Source organism: Parasteatoda tepidariorum, chromosome 9, assembly GCF_982258835.1.
Source record: "Parasteatoda tepidariorum strain Cologne lab strain chromosome 9, Ptep-v5.0, whole genome shotgun sequence".
Taxonomy (NCBI): Eukaryota; Metazoa; Arthropoda; class Arachnida; order Araneae; family Theridiidae; genus Parasteatoda; species Parasteatoda tepidariorum.
Genome location: NC_141763.1, coordinates 30,204,051 through 30,218,912, shown reverse-complemented (window position 1 = coordinate 30,218,912; position 14,862 = coordinate 30,204,051). Strand labels below are relative to the sequence as shown.

Here is a 14,862-nt window from a genome sequence, read left to right as displayed (position 1 = left end):
TTTAAGAGATTCTACTGCAATTATTATTATCATATACCCAAGATACTATATAATAACTATTATAATATATAAAAATTATTCTAAAAACAGTATTGATGTAATATTATAAGTTATTTTGTATTACAATAATTGCAGCAAGAAAAATATAACAGATTAACAAATAAATATGTTAAAACAAAAAAATAACACTAACAATAAATAAATCACATGTATATATTTCAGAAAGAAAAAAAAATTAGTGTGCTGTTCTTTTGTATCAAGGAATTAACTCTTGATCTGAATGTCATTATTAAAAAAAAAAATGTATCAGGGTTTTTACTCTTTATTTAAAACAAAATTCAAAATCTTTAAAACTTTTAAAGAAAAAATTAGCAATTTCAACAACCTTTTAAATTGAAGAAAAGAAGAAAAAAATTCTTTTCAAAATTGAAGAAATATTTAAAGAAGACGAAAACAATTAAAGAACATAAAAAACACAAAAAATATTTAAATAAATAAAAGTCTTTCTTTTTTTCACATTTTGCAGACCCTATTAGAAACCACTTGAAGATAATTTGAGTAAATCTAAAGTCACAAGCTAAGCATCATGTCTAAAAATTTTAAAGATATTTTATAAACAAAAAGATTCAACTCAGTTTTTTTTTAAGGTATATATTTTCGTTTTCAGTTCTATTTTCCTCATATTTCATCAATGAAAAAATTACAGTTGTTAGATACTTTAGGAATTGCCAAATAATGATAAGCACATTTATGCTATATCAGTAACAAGTGTAAAGTTAACATTTGATGTCAGAACTGAAAGCAGTGAATACATGAATTGTGGATAATTTAAAAAATTTATGAACATAGAATTTTTGTTTTGGTGTCAAATATGTTCCTTTTTCAAGGACTAAAAATTATTTAGAAAAAAATTTAGGAGCCCTTGAAAATTTGAATAAAACTTAAGCACTTTTTTAAGGCCTTGTAAACCTTGTTTGAAATTAATGCTTCGTGAGATTAAATTATGTTTGAAATTAATGCTTCATGCTGATTATAATTGTAATTAGCTACTTGATACAAATAAACTTAAGAAGCAAAAATAATGACTACATACCTCATATCACAATTAAAAAATACTCCTTAATGATGAACTGTTTCAATCAGTGCTGTTTGTGCTTTCATGATAAACTAAGAATAATACTATTGTATCTCCTTAACATTGTTTCTACAACCTTCATATACAAGCAAATAATGATATTATTAAAATTTCTATTATCATGCTTTCAAAGAAAATTTAATTTTTCGTTTGAATACAACAGATTTATATTACATAAAATATAAAAGTCATACATACTAAAATAACACTTTACTAAAAAAAAAAAAACCCATTAACAGTAAGCAAACTTTGTGACATATTTCAAATTTAAAAAGTTGAAATATTTAAACATGTAATTTAGTAATAAATACTATACTTAGAAAATTACTAGAGTAAGTAATTGTGATAGCATTAAATTTCATTATAAACAACATTCAAAATTTCAAATGGTAATTTTTTCATTAACTTATTGGTGTCACAATGGCACATTTTCATCAGTAGGATAAAAGGCAGGGATGATCAAACCGAAATGATTTAATTTAACATAAGTTGGTCATACTAGAGATAAATATCCTGCTAAAACCTTTAACAGTTCATTTATCTCTGTAGTCTGACATAACCACTGTCACATTTAAACTGCCGTACTTTTTATTCTACTGATTAAGGTGTAGCATAGTTACACTGAAAAAAGAATAGGATTTAATAAAATATTTGCCATTTGTAATTTCAAATGTTGTTTTTAATGATATTTAAGTACTCTAATTATTGTCACTAATACTTTAATTATTTCATGGCACACCAACAACAAACACAAAGCTAGTTAAAAAAAAATTGTCTGAAATTCTAGCCTTATCCTCCTGAATAAGACATATGGTCCATGTTAGTAAAATCACCCTATATAAACAATTGTGCATTTACAACAATAACAAAGTTCACTTCTTTTTATGTCATGCAACATTCCCTAATTCTAAATACATTTTTTTGTTTGGATACATGGCAAAAAGACTTAATTGAGCTAAAGCCAGCACTGCACCAAGAAAATTTGGAACCTGAAAAAAAATTATGCTTTCAATAAAAATGAATGTGAATTATACACTATGCAGGGTGTCTTGAATTAGACTCAAAGCTTTCCAAAATTTATAACAAGAAAGCAGTTAGGATTAAAAAAAATTCTCAATTCCTCCACATTCTAACAAATTTTAAATTTCATTTCTTTACAAGAATGATGAAAATTAATTATTCACTAAAGTGAAGAAGAACATTATTTGACATCTCTGAATAAACGTTTCTTAGAAAATAAATATAAAACAATGGGCTTTACTCTCCCTCAACTCAGAGACTCTACCTCACTTACAGTGAATTTCAATATTAATTAAATAGTTTTGATTTCGGAATTCAGCGATCATAAGTCTGATAACTGATGAGATTTTAACTTTATTATACATAATGATTTTGTAATTGGACATTTTATCACAATAAATGGCTGATTACATTAACCAATGATACAAACTGGTAAGTGCTGTAGTAATATATTTGGATTATACACATAATTTACGTAAATAAATTTTAGTATTTATAATAGGACTGGGTGATGTTAAGATTTTGGCATCGCCTCTCTAACACTGTGATTTTTCAATACATCACGATGGTTCATTACATTACTGTTTAACATTTAGTATTGCATAATTTTTAATTCTTGCACTTCTTGACTGATTGATTAAGAGAATTATATTCTTCCTGTATAACTCAATCTTCAGTTTAGTTACCTTACTAAAAATGCAATAAATTTGTAGAGTTATCAACAATAAATTGCATTTCTTTAAGGAAAAAATCAATAGCCCACATCAGCGACCTAACACATAGAAAAAGAAGGGGAAAAAAGAAAACAGAACAACTTGTGTACGAGGAAAGGAGGGGCATGCAGCAAAAAATAACATGTAGTAGCCTACATCATTAAATTAGTAATTACAAATATAAAGTCAAAATTAAAACACACAGCATTCATAAAAATCTTCATTAAAAAAATTGCTGTTAGATTGAGACAGAATGAAAACTTAGGAACAGATGATGATAATGCATAACTTTCGAGTCAATAACAACTTAATTTTAGTTCATTACTATCAATATTTATTGAAAAAAGAGGAATGAGTTAAAAAGTAAAATGAATCCTTGAATGAAACTAAAATATTAAAAACTGACATTTTTTAATTAATAAAGATTGTATTATTTTCTAATATTTCTGAATAACTAAAGAGGTGATCTCAATATTAATTAATAATTCAATAATAAAAAAACATGTTTCCATAACTAAGATATTTAACAACACTTCGATTCTCATCAAGATTAATCAAGCCAGCAAAATGATGTGTCACAACGGAAGAAGCACACGAAAAGATAACGACCATTGCTGACTTACGATGGGAGGAAAATACTCTTCACGTGAGCATGTGAACATTGATGTCAGATCGGGAGAAGTGTTCTATGAATGCACTTGTAAACATCAATGTATTATCAGGAACAATGCTCATCATTGCACATGTAGACATCAATGTTAACAATGCATCAAAAAACACTGTACACATCTCGGTCAATCACAATTCACAACGCTTCGAAAAATTGACATTCCAAACATCGGATTGGCGATGATTGCATAACATTGATATTTTGAAATGTGTCACTCAGTCCTATTTAGTAATATTTTAGGTAAAGGTATGTATGGTTTCTAAAATATTTTTAAATGCTCCTCAAATCAATTAATTGAATTCAGAATAATATGAATGATAATAAACTAAATTCAACTTTTTTACGAGCAAAAAGACTCTTGTTTGATTACATAAAACACCAATTATAAAAACTAGTATTTTATATAATTCTTTTTTCTAGCCATTAAAAATAAAACACCAAAAGCAAAAATTATATAATTACATGTTACTAAGATAAATTTTATAGTAAAAGTAAATTCTTGATAACATATTATTTTATTTAAGTCATTTACAAGCATCTAGTTTCTTTTGCTAACATGTAAATCATCTCCATCTTTAATTTTTTTTGATGAAATTCATTGTATAAGTGTCACTTGAACAACATAGTATTAAAAAATGAATTGAATAATATTTTTTAACGTTAAATTATAGCACTTATTATCAAGATAAAGATCAATCTCAATAGTCTACACATAAAAATTGATTATAGAAGTAAAACTAAATATTAATCATTTCAAATAATAAGAAATAAGAAAATATAAAAGCAAAGAACAAGGATAAAAAAATCAAAGACACAACAATAAAAGATTTTTTCCCTATTTAAACTTATGATTACAATTAATAATAGTTTAAGCAATTTAAATTAAAAATTTGTTTAATTAGGCATTTGTTTACTGAACAATAGCAGAACTGTTAAATACCTGTACAAATTTATCTTCAACTAGAACTCCATACAAAAACCACAATGTAGCCATAATAAATGTACACATTATCATCATGAAGGGTAGAGTATCAACATTCTTAGTCCTTAAAACATGAGCCTAAATAATTTAGTCAAATTTTAGCTTAGACATGAAAAACATTTATCTTATTATAGGTAAAGTAGAGGTAAAAATAATAATATATAAAAATATAGGTATAGGTTTGGTAGCAGAATTTATTGAATGAATGAGCAGCACTATCTTGCTAAATCCAAATTGTCTCCAACTTCAACACAGTCAGACAAAAAGTTTGTAAAAAATTTAGCTTAATCTAACAAAATTCGCAAACATAAGGTCCTTAAAAATTATACTTAAAAACTATATGTTAATCAAATTTAAGTTGAATTTTATTCAATGGTAATGAAAAAACAAAATAAGTGAAACCTGTAATCAAACAGAAAAAAGAAATTCTTTACTTTTTACTCTTTGCTGGGTTTTCTCTATTCTGCTTTTTAATTTTTATTAGAAAGAAGCTAAGAGATGTTTTAAACATTGACCTCAGCAATTTTTATACAATTTCTTCGTTTAAAAAAAAATTCAAATAAAAAATAATTTGCAGATGTTGTAATAATCGGCAGGACTCACTGCCATGCTGGAAGATTTCTGCTACCAAGGGTATAGGTAAAAAATATATGTTCTCTTATTATAGGTAAAAGTAAAAAAAATAAAATACCACAGCTGCTAATGGGGAGGCCATAAAAACCACTCCAGCACCACATGCAGCTATTCCAGCAAAATATTCCGCTTCTTCAGGAGAGGCAAAATAAGTAGTATAGGAATATAGAATTCCTATGACAAATAAGGTTGCAAGCAATTGTTTTGTAAACCTGGCCTGAAAGAAAACATTTATTTGCTTTATGTTTCAATAAAATAAAAAGGGAAAGAAACTTAATCCAAGAATATAATACAGAGGAATGAAACAATTCGGTTTATTTCTAAGTAAAAGCTTGTATTTTGCTGTCATTTTCCAAAATAATCATTATTTTTAATTACAATGGCCACAACTAATAAAATCATTGGATTTAAAATTAAATCTGCAGGAACGGAATTATTACAATATCAAAACATACTGAAACCATCCTTCAATAAAATCACTATCACAGTAAATTAAAATTTTTGTTGGGCATAAATTTAAAAACAAAATTAAGCGCTCTATGTTTTCTAGTCTAAATATTTAGAACTTTCTATTTTATCAAAGTTTAAAAGCATATCAATAAAAAGAATTTAATAAAATTTTGCCCCCTTACTAATAAATGGAAAAAAGTCATGGGTGTGAATTACACTTTTTGGAGAAATTGAAGGGTGAGTTCCATTATGAATTTTTATAATTGTGGGAAATTTTTTTTAAAATTTGCTTAAAATGCTCTTGAGATGCAGTGAACTCCATAAAAATTAACATTAAAGGGTCCGAACTTGGGACTGGCTTTAATAAATTATTGTGTCCATATTTTTCAGATTGTGTCTCCCCTTCCAAGTTTGGATGATAAGGAATTCAAATTTGACAAAAAAAAAGAAGGTATGTTTATTTATAAAGTACATTTTTGAGTCTGATTTTGTAACTGAAAATATTATTTTCACTTCTTAATTAGCATATTTGAGATCACCCCTTTAAGCCATTAAGATTTAGACCAAGTGATGAATGATCACTCCATCAAAAGTCATACAGGGTGTTCTGCTTTTTCTTTTCATTGCACACTATTCATAAGTACATTACAAAACACTTTTACATGTTACTAAAGTTGATAATTAAACTCTATTTTTCTCTGCTAACTATAACATGAATAAACTCAACATAGAATGAGATAGGAATCAGGTAGTCAGTGATTTCCCCTGATTATATTGGCTAAAATTCCATGACCTTGCCCAGATTTTTCCTGATGAATAAATTTTCATGTTTTGTAACCACCCTGTATATTATTTGTAAATGACTAGAAAAATTTTGCTTGAAAATACCTTGTGCATAGGCGTACCAAAGTGGACAAGCCACCCCCTCTTCATAGTATCAAAATTGTGACAAAATGTCTTCAGATCATCTGAAGAGATATTTTCCAGACCATCCCCAATAGCCATTGTACAATTTAGAGTGATGAAACTGAAGTACTACTATTATCATACTTAAGTATTGAAAATACCTCTGTATAATGTATTTTTAAAGAATAAAAATAATTGCAATTAGTTTATTAAAAAAAAAGAGAAAGCAAAAAAACTTACTTTACTAAGAGTGAATTTGGCATACCACACAATGTATAAAATTTGCAGGCAGCCTCCAACAAAATTTACAAGTATGAGAGCAGAGTCTCCTCGTAAGAGTCCATACCTCAACCAAAACGAACAGCTAGAAAAATGTAAGTCAGGGTTTAAATTTGGAAACAATGTAAATTTTATAAACTTCTTACTTAATTTTATAAGTATAAAATTTATTTTATTTTATATAAAGTACTTAAACTTTATAAATTTCAATATTTAAGTTTCATATGAAGCATTAAAATTTATGTGCATATTTTATGAACTTTATTTTCTAAATTTTCTCCTAAAAAAAGGAGCCATAATTTTTTAATGCAGATTATATCAGTAAATTAGTCCACTGACTTGTAGCTGCAAATTTAAAAAAAAAAAAAGTTCATTTGAAAATGAAGATTGAACACAGGTAATTAAACTCATTTTTATCAACAAATTTTATATATATTTATTAAATTTTAATGCTATACTTATTTACTTTGTACTTAATAAAAAGATGCTATACTTATTTACTTTGAGCCTCATGGCTACTTATCATTAATATGAACTTTTAAATTATTTACCAGGTTAGCTAAAAAACGCACTATTTGAGGACATTTTTTTTTTAATTTACTAAAATTAAATTCTCTAGTATTTTTTTTCTTTTCTTTTTGACCTTGTGAGGATTTTTTTAAATGTTATATATTTAGATCAATACAAAAGTCTACAAAATAAAATTATAAAATAAAAAAATTATTATCATTAATGCAATTTCATGTTTCTAAAAAAACATCCTTTTTTTTTTTTTTGGATATTGTAAATTACCTAGGAGTCTACAAAAGTTACGCATTTCCAGAAGCCAGCACTTTATAAAATTAAAAAGTTATTTACGGCTATTATTATTAACAGCTTTTTGCATTTATGAAATTACATAAAAACAAGTATTATTTTGAATTCAACAAATATCGAAAAAGAAATATAATGATCATATGCAAGGTTTTAAGCTTTTTTCTAAGATCAGAGGCTGATAAATTAAAATCATTTTATTGAAAGATGGAACTTAGAGCAAGCAATTAAGACATTTGAATTGATAGAACCTGCAAATTTGTGCAATGGTAACTGGAATTTGTAGATCTCTTCCAAAGTTTCAATAATACATATTCATTTAATTCTATCAACGTAAAATATTTAAATTATAATTTCACAAAAGAGCAAAAAAATTTTTTTTTTCCCCATCCCAATTTTGAGAAAGTATACTCATAAATTTAATATGACATTTTGAATAAAGTATGATAAATTTAATATGCATAAATTTAATATGACAATAGAAATAGTAAAAAAACAATTTTTTTTACCTCACTAAACCACAAAGAAAAGGCAAAGCCGATATATCATTTGTTGACTTCTTTAACCATATTTTACGGCAAATTTCACTGCAAAAATATAGAAATTTTATGTTACACATGCTAGTAAAGAAAAAAAAAATGGTTTAATCATAAAATGAAACCAGAAGCATAATTTAGAATGAATAACAGCAACAGTTAAAAACTAAAATTGAAGTGAGATATAAGGCTAAAACTTACTAATTTTAAAAAGTTAAGTAGGGTGACCCGGGGTAATTCACGATCACTCTGTTTCTGGGGTAAATAATGATCACCTAAGTTTTATTTTAAAAAAAATTTCTTTCTTGAAATTTGAGACATGGACAAGAATGCTTGTACACTTTACTAAAGTATAACTACATTTACTTAATAATATTTTTTTGTTTAATGTAACAAAATGAGTATCTTTTAAACTGCTCTCTGTATTTTGCATTTCAAAGATGGGTTTCAAAATGTGCACATTTCTGCAAAGATCCCCCTCCTTCTCTAATTAATAAATATTTTGAGTTACTTTCTTTTTCTTTGATATGAAAATAGTGTAAGCTTTTGTTTAATTGCTTCACATCTATTGTAAACATTATAATTGATTACAGGAAACTATATCAAATGTTGCCCCCTACAGATGGGGTAATTATTGATCACTGGGGTAATTCCTGATCATTGTCATTTCTTTTTATAAATAGTATTAAAATAGCTAATTGTCTTTTCTTAAATGACAGTTCAAATTTATTAAGTGGAACAACTATAAAATATATTTTAGCTGCAATCGCAAAATTTGTTTTCAACTGTAAGCAAGACAAATGTGTTCTGATTTGCACCATTTCTGGTTTGTCTTACCTTTCTTCCATCTTAATTTTATGTGTGTACATTGTTAGAATAATTTTTATGTTTATAAATTAGCCTAATATAAGTATGGTGAGAAATTATGAATCTGAAAATGATACTAAGCTTATAGAAAGCAAAATTAGTGAATTTCTTTTAATGATTGAAAATGAAAATTTCAGTGTGAGGGCTGATGACATACCTTACTAAACTACACTCTCATTTAATGGAGATAAAAATTCCAGCAAAAGAAACCCATGTGGAAACTCTTTCTTATATTCCAGCAGAACATGAGCATGAGTTGACTGCTTGCCTAAAATGTATGGCACGTTGCAAAGATTTTTGGAAAATTTAAAGCGTTAATCTTTATTCTTGCTCTTAAATAAATCGTTTTATTGGCTGCTTAAACATATCTTTTTGGTTTATTTGTTTGATCTTGATGTCTTATTTATTAATTACCATTGTTTAATTATTTTTAAACGGTCCCTTTACTATAAAAATTGGTGATCTGTAATTGCCCCAGAAGTGATCAGGAATTACCCCAGAAATGATCAAGAGAAGGGGTAATTCCTGATCACTAAAGATTTAAAATCTTTTAAATTGTAATTAGATTTTCAAACAAAAGAAGGTAGCATAGGACTCATCTCATATAGCCTCAAACTACCAGTAAATATTAAAATTCTATCGTGAATAGTTTTTTCACAAAATAGATGTTTGCATTTTTTGATCAAGAATTACCCCAGGTCACCCTACAGTGAGTAAGTATATCAAAATTTAAAAATTTTACTTATTAAAAATTCAATTTCTCAAGAACTATTCAACCAATTTTGCTTGAATTTTGTTTTTTACCATGTAAAATTATGTTTTTTAAAATGATGTAAATGACAATAAAATTTTTTTTTTACTATTATTAAATAAAATAATAAAAAATATTAATATACAATAAAAGTTATTTTTGGAGGGAATCATTTTTAAATTAATGGATTTTATAATTCTGGGCAAAAAATTTTCAGTTTACTTAAAAACTTCTCAAGATAAGGTGAAATACGAAAAAAATAAAATTAACATTGAGAAGAGTAAACTTTGGTCCGCTCTCCCGATCAAACTGTTGTGACCCCATTTCCCAGATTCTGTCTCCCCCCTGAATTTTTAAGGGTCAGAAATTCGAATCTGTCGAAAAAAAGGTATGTTCATTAAGAGAAAATACAATTTTGTGTTTGATTTCATAATTTGAAATATTGTCTGCATTAATTATTTAGCATATTTGAGGTCATTTCCTTAAACCATTAAAAATTAAGATTGAGTCCTAGAACATGAAGATCCACTCATTAGATCAAAAGTTATTTAGGGTAGTCCCTTTTTTGCGCACTGTACAATATTGAGATTATAACTACTATAATGCTCTAACTAATGAGTTCTCTCTCTCTTTGCGTTTCATTGACCAACAAAAATGATGAAAAAGCTACTTAATACTTGAGCAATGATCTTTTTTTAAGTTTTCTAATGTTTGACGAAAGATTACTAAAACATATCTTATAAAGTCATTTTTATAATAGTAATACAGCGTTAAAATTGAATCTAGTCTGATTTAAAATACATTATATCATGGTCATAGTCTAATAATGAATTAAATTTAATAAATTATTCTTTAAATTTATTAAAAGTAAAAAATACATATTAAGGTGAATGTAGACCTCTAACTGAAAAAGACTTAATGACTTTCTCACTAAATTTTTCCTCTTTGTTTGCCTCACATCCTTTTTTTATGCTGATATTTTTAAAAAGAGGGGAAAAAAAAGATCATTCTGTTAATATTTTAATCACAACAATTATCTGGATTTGAAAAATAATTGAGAGCACAAGAAAAAAAGAACGTGGGACTCAATAAGAAATGATAAAGTAATTTTACTTGCTAACAATATATAATGATGACCTTAAATCACATAACAGCTCATATCACTTGAGTCTCATATATTTTTTAAAATTTTAAATATGAGTGTTATATTTATTTCTGTGGGAATCTAATCTCTCTCTCTCACTTATTTGTTCAGTTTTGTTTTATTTATTCAATTCTTTATTACTTTTGATATCAAGTCAAGCATAAGCTTATGAAATGAAGATCATGAGAGATAAATAGATTTTTCTACAAAATTGATAAATAATCATTAATTTAAGTAAAAAAAAAATGCAAACAAAGCACTTAATTACTACAACTTAAAACTTACATTAAGTTCATAATTGAAAATGGCTCTTTCAGCACATTAAATTTCAATTCTTTAATGGTTTTTAGTGGGCTGTAGATCAGCCCACAAGCTTTTTTTTTACTCGAAGTTAAATAGGTGTTAATTCTCTAATTAATATTTGATTCATACTTTTTTTATTGTATCATAGTCCTCGTACATTTTACAACACACCTTCGTACTTTTAAGTTCTTATGTCTTATAACAAAATATGATATAATAGTGAGACAATCAACAGAACTAATTTTTTTATAATTTTGTTTTTCAATTACTACATTTTGTTAGTTACAATATTTCACTACCTGAATATTCAACGCGTCTATTTTAAAACTATGAATGGACATAATAAATCATAATTAGAAACAATAATTTGCACAAGAATCGGGAAACAGAGCTTTCCCGTACCTTACTCGCAATTAAGATTATTTAGAGCAAAATTAATTTACATAAAAGGTAAATTTTCAAAATAAATTATAAACAGACCATTGAATTGCAAATTTGGTTGTATTTAAAAAAAGATTTGAAATAAATATTATTAAAAAAGTTTATTGAACAAGTAAATATTTTAATTTGAATAAATCTAAGGAAAGGTAACCATGTTGCGATCAAATTTTCACAAAAAATAAACGGAATATACAATAGACTTATTTAATTACAACTTCACTGGCACACAGTTAACATAAATTACGAAATTGCAATGTTTGCTTACATTTGCTTTTGGCAAAATTCTATAACAATTTTAAGCATTCCTGGCAACATGGGAACTCAGTTATTAATTAAAATAGCATATGTATTAAATGATGTATTTGTAGTGAAAGAGAGGGAAAAAATTATTAGCTTATACTTACATGCCAGCTAGAAAAACACCTATAGTAAAAAACGTAGCTATATTCCCAACAACTATTTTCAAATCCATAATTTTTGAATTGCATGAAAAGTCTTCTCTGAAATCACAGACATACTTTAGTAGGCAATTTTTAGTTTATTTTTATTATGAAATAAATAAAACTTATTGTAGCATTAAGAACCTAGCAATGAATAAAGAAATAAAATAAAAAACAAATGTCAGATTCTGTGATTCAAATTTATTCCCATTAATTAAATCATACATGGGAAATTCTTTGTTATCTAAACTTTTAAATGTTAATAGAACATGTATTCAATTGAAATTCGTAATGCATAACTGTAGCACAAGTTCATCCATTTTATTTATTTATCACTAACATAGTATTTATTTTTTTAATAATTACTTTTTAATAATTTTTTTTTTAATTTTTAAAAATCATTCATAATATTTGATTTTAAAAATGTATTTAAAAAACAATGTAAGATGAAGTTTCTAAAAACTATCAAATAATGTTAGGTTTTTTGTGCTATAAGTACAAAATTACAAGTCAGCGGTTTTGTTGTCAATATTTTCAGCTCAAATACATTACCCGGAAAGAAATAGTTACACTATCTTAGACTTAACAAAAAAAAATTTATAAAATCAAGCATTTGATTAATTAAAATAGCACTCGGTAAAAATATTTATAAAAACTGTTTCTAGCATATTACAAATCAAAAAATTGAATTTTGAAAAACATAAAAGTAATCATACATTGATCCTGACAGCTGACAAAATGCATACACAACACTTGACAGCTGACAAAATGCTGATGCAGCAAAGTGCATGTTAAATTTGTCATGGCTGAAACTTCCTTTAATTAAGATCAAAATTATGTTGCATTACTGTCATAACCATTAAGAGATAAAGTCTTAAAAATAGTGCTTGGTCATGGTTGGATGACGTGTTCAAATGATTCAAGTAGATTAATTTGCAAAAATAAAGTTGGAGAATGCAGAAAAATTACCTAACATTTTTAAAATTATAAACAAACAAGTTTTATTTGAGAGTTCTATTTGGCTTCATATCTATTAGTTTTCTAATTTTATTACTAATAAATATTCTTCATTGTTTATTGAGATTTTTTTTAATTAAAAAATTATCATCCATAAAAAATAAGCACAGAATAAATTAACTCATTTTTAATACCTGTACCATTTTTAATTAGTTAATTAGCTAAGTTATCAATGTTACAAAAATATTAAACAAATTATTAATTATTAGTTTTAAGAAGTTTTATTCAGAATGAAAACTGAAAAATAGACAAATTCGAAAAATATATAAACAGACCTGAATATAATACCAATACCTGATAAACTACTTGAAGTGCAAGTGAAGTACCTCAGTATTAATAATGAATGTCAAGTATTATCTAAAAGAGATAATATTCTTTTTCTTTAAATGATTTATGTAAAGTATTAAAAAGACATACAATTTAGGATGATTAGTACACATATAGAAATAATATGATAGGATTATAACAAGGAATGTAAACAGGGTTATAAAAATTTATTGAGAAAATTTAAAGATTCAGTTACTTATTTATGTGTAATAAAATATTTGCAAGAAATATTGTATAAATTGAGAAGAAGATTTTAACATTAATGCAACTTGATCAAAAAAATTAAAAATTTATAACATATCCATGCTTTAAAATTAATTAAATTGATTATGTGCTATATCGATAAACGATAAAAATATGCAATTAGGAATTTTATGTACAATAAAAGCTAAGTTAAAAATTTACAACAGTGAATACTCTCATAACAAAAAGTTATCCAACAAGTCACATACTCGTGTAACCCAGTCCAGAACTGAATTAAAAAATAGGGCACATCTTGTTCCAGAGGGTTAGTTAAAATTGTTAAAAGCGGAATTATAAATGTTTTTATTAATCTAAAAAATATCAATTGACAAGACTTTGTTATGAAGAGTTTGATAGAGAACGTGGATCTTTTTTTCTCAAACAGTACTTAAAATTTCGTGCAAAGTCAATGAAAAAAAGTGATAATTTTCTTAAATACACATAATTTAGTTTATTTTATTCCATTTATTATGCACATTAATCAGGGTCCACAAGCACTGACAAAAACTTTAGAAAATGGTAGTAAAACTAAGACCAAAAATTGTATTTTTGGTCTTAGTTTTACTGTCAGTAAAATATTCTGCAAGTAACCATCAGAATATTTTACTTACATAAAATAGTGACAGAAAAAAAAAAGCAATTTCCTTAACTTTTTTGTAACAAAAGTGACATAAATTTTTTAAGTTACTGGAAGAGCGAACGAATCTTTTAGTTTAATAAATATAAAATAAACTTATAAGAATAGTGTTTTATTTTGGGTTCAAGTCCAATAGTGAATTATAATTATTAAAAATTGTGGATTATGTCTCTAGATTTTTCAAATATTTTTACAGTTAATTCAAAATGTTTTCAAGGAAGATTTTCTTAAGAAATTTATTTGTTTTCACAACAATTCAAAAAAATTACAGATAAAATACTCGTTTTTAAATTTTCTAACGAATTTAATTTAAAACAAAAATTTATTTTTAAATGATTAGCTACCAAGAATTACAAATTGGATTAAAAGGTAAATAAACTTGATACTTACATATTATATTCTGATTGACAAAGGAACCGGCAATCTTGATATTTCTTCTGCACAAAATCAAATTAAAGAATCATGAGTAAAGAATTTTCCACCGCTACCAAATAATCAGGCATTAGAATCAACTTGAAAACAGGACTTCAAAAGATGTCACGACGACGTTGAACA

General features: G+C 25.9%; 1 protein-coding gene across 3 annotated transcripts; it reads right to left on the bottom strand.

Annotated features, from left to right (window-relative positions):
• Positions 1–306: 306 nt before the first annotated feature.
• LOC107447156 (sugar transporter SWEET1) lies at positions 307–14,861 on the bottom strand. Of its 3 annotated transcripts, none has more exons than XM_016062000.4 (8): positions 14,698–14,861; positions 13,395–13,457; positions 12,048–12,143; positions 8,111–8,188; positions 6,750–6,873; positions 5,212–5,370; positions 4,479–4,598; positions 307–2,124 (listed from the first exon to the last, which is right to left on the bottom strand). In XM_016062000.4, exons 3-8 carry the CDS (start codon positions 12,113–12,115, stop codon positions 2,023–2,025), a joined length of 651 nt encoding a protein of 216 aa, XP_015917486.1. In that variant the 5' UTR covers positions 12,116–12,143; positions 13,395–13,457; positions 14,698–14,861; the 3' UTR covers positions 307–2,022. The 3 variants fall into 3 exon arrangements, with proteins under 3 accessions (XP_015917486.1, XP_015917487.1, XP_015917488.1); XM_016062001.3 differs by having other exon boundaries at positions 504–2,124; positions 13,376–13,457; positions 14,698–14,851; XM_016062002.4 differs by lacking the exon at positions 13,395–13,457 and having other exon boundaries at positions 1,886–2,124; positions 14,698–14,837.
• Between the last annotated feature and the right edge of the window lies 1 nt (position 14,862).

Bases quoted from the DNA above. Each gene is read 5' to 3' on its own strand.
- LOC107447156 (XM_016062000.4), bottom strand. From the start codon at position 12,115: ATGGATTTGAAAATAGTTGTTGGGAATATAGCTACGTTTTTTACTATA. The intron at 6,874-8,110 runs GTAAAAAAAATT...ACATTTTTCTAG, and splicing joins TTTCTTTGTGGTTTAGTGAG to CTGTTCGTTTTGGTTGAGGT. The intron at 4,599-5,211 runs GTATTTTATTTT...TAAATTATTTAG, and splicing joins CCTCCCCATTAGCAGCTGTG to GCTCATGTTTTAAGGACTAA.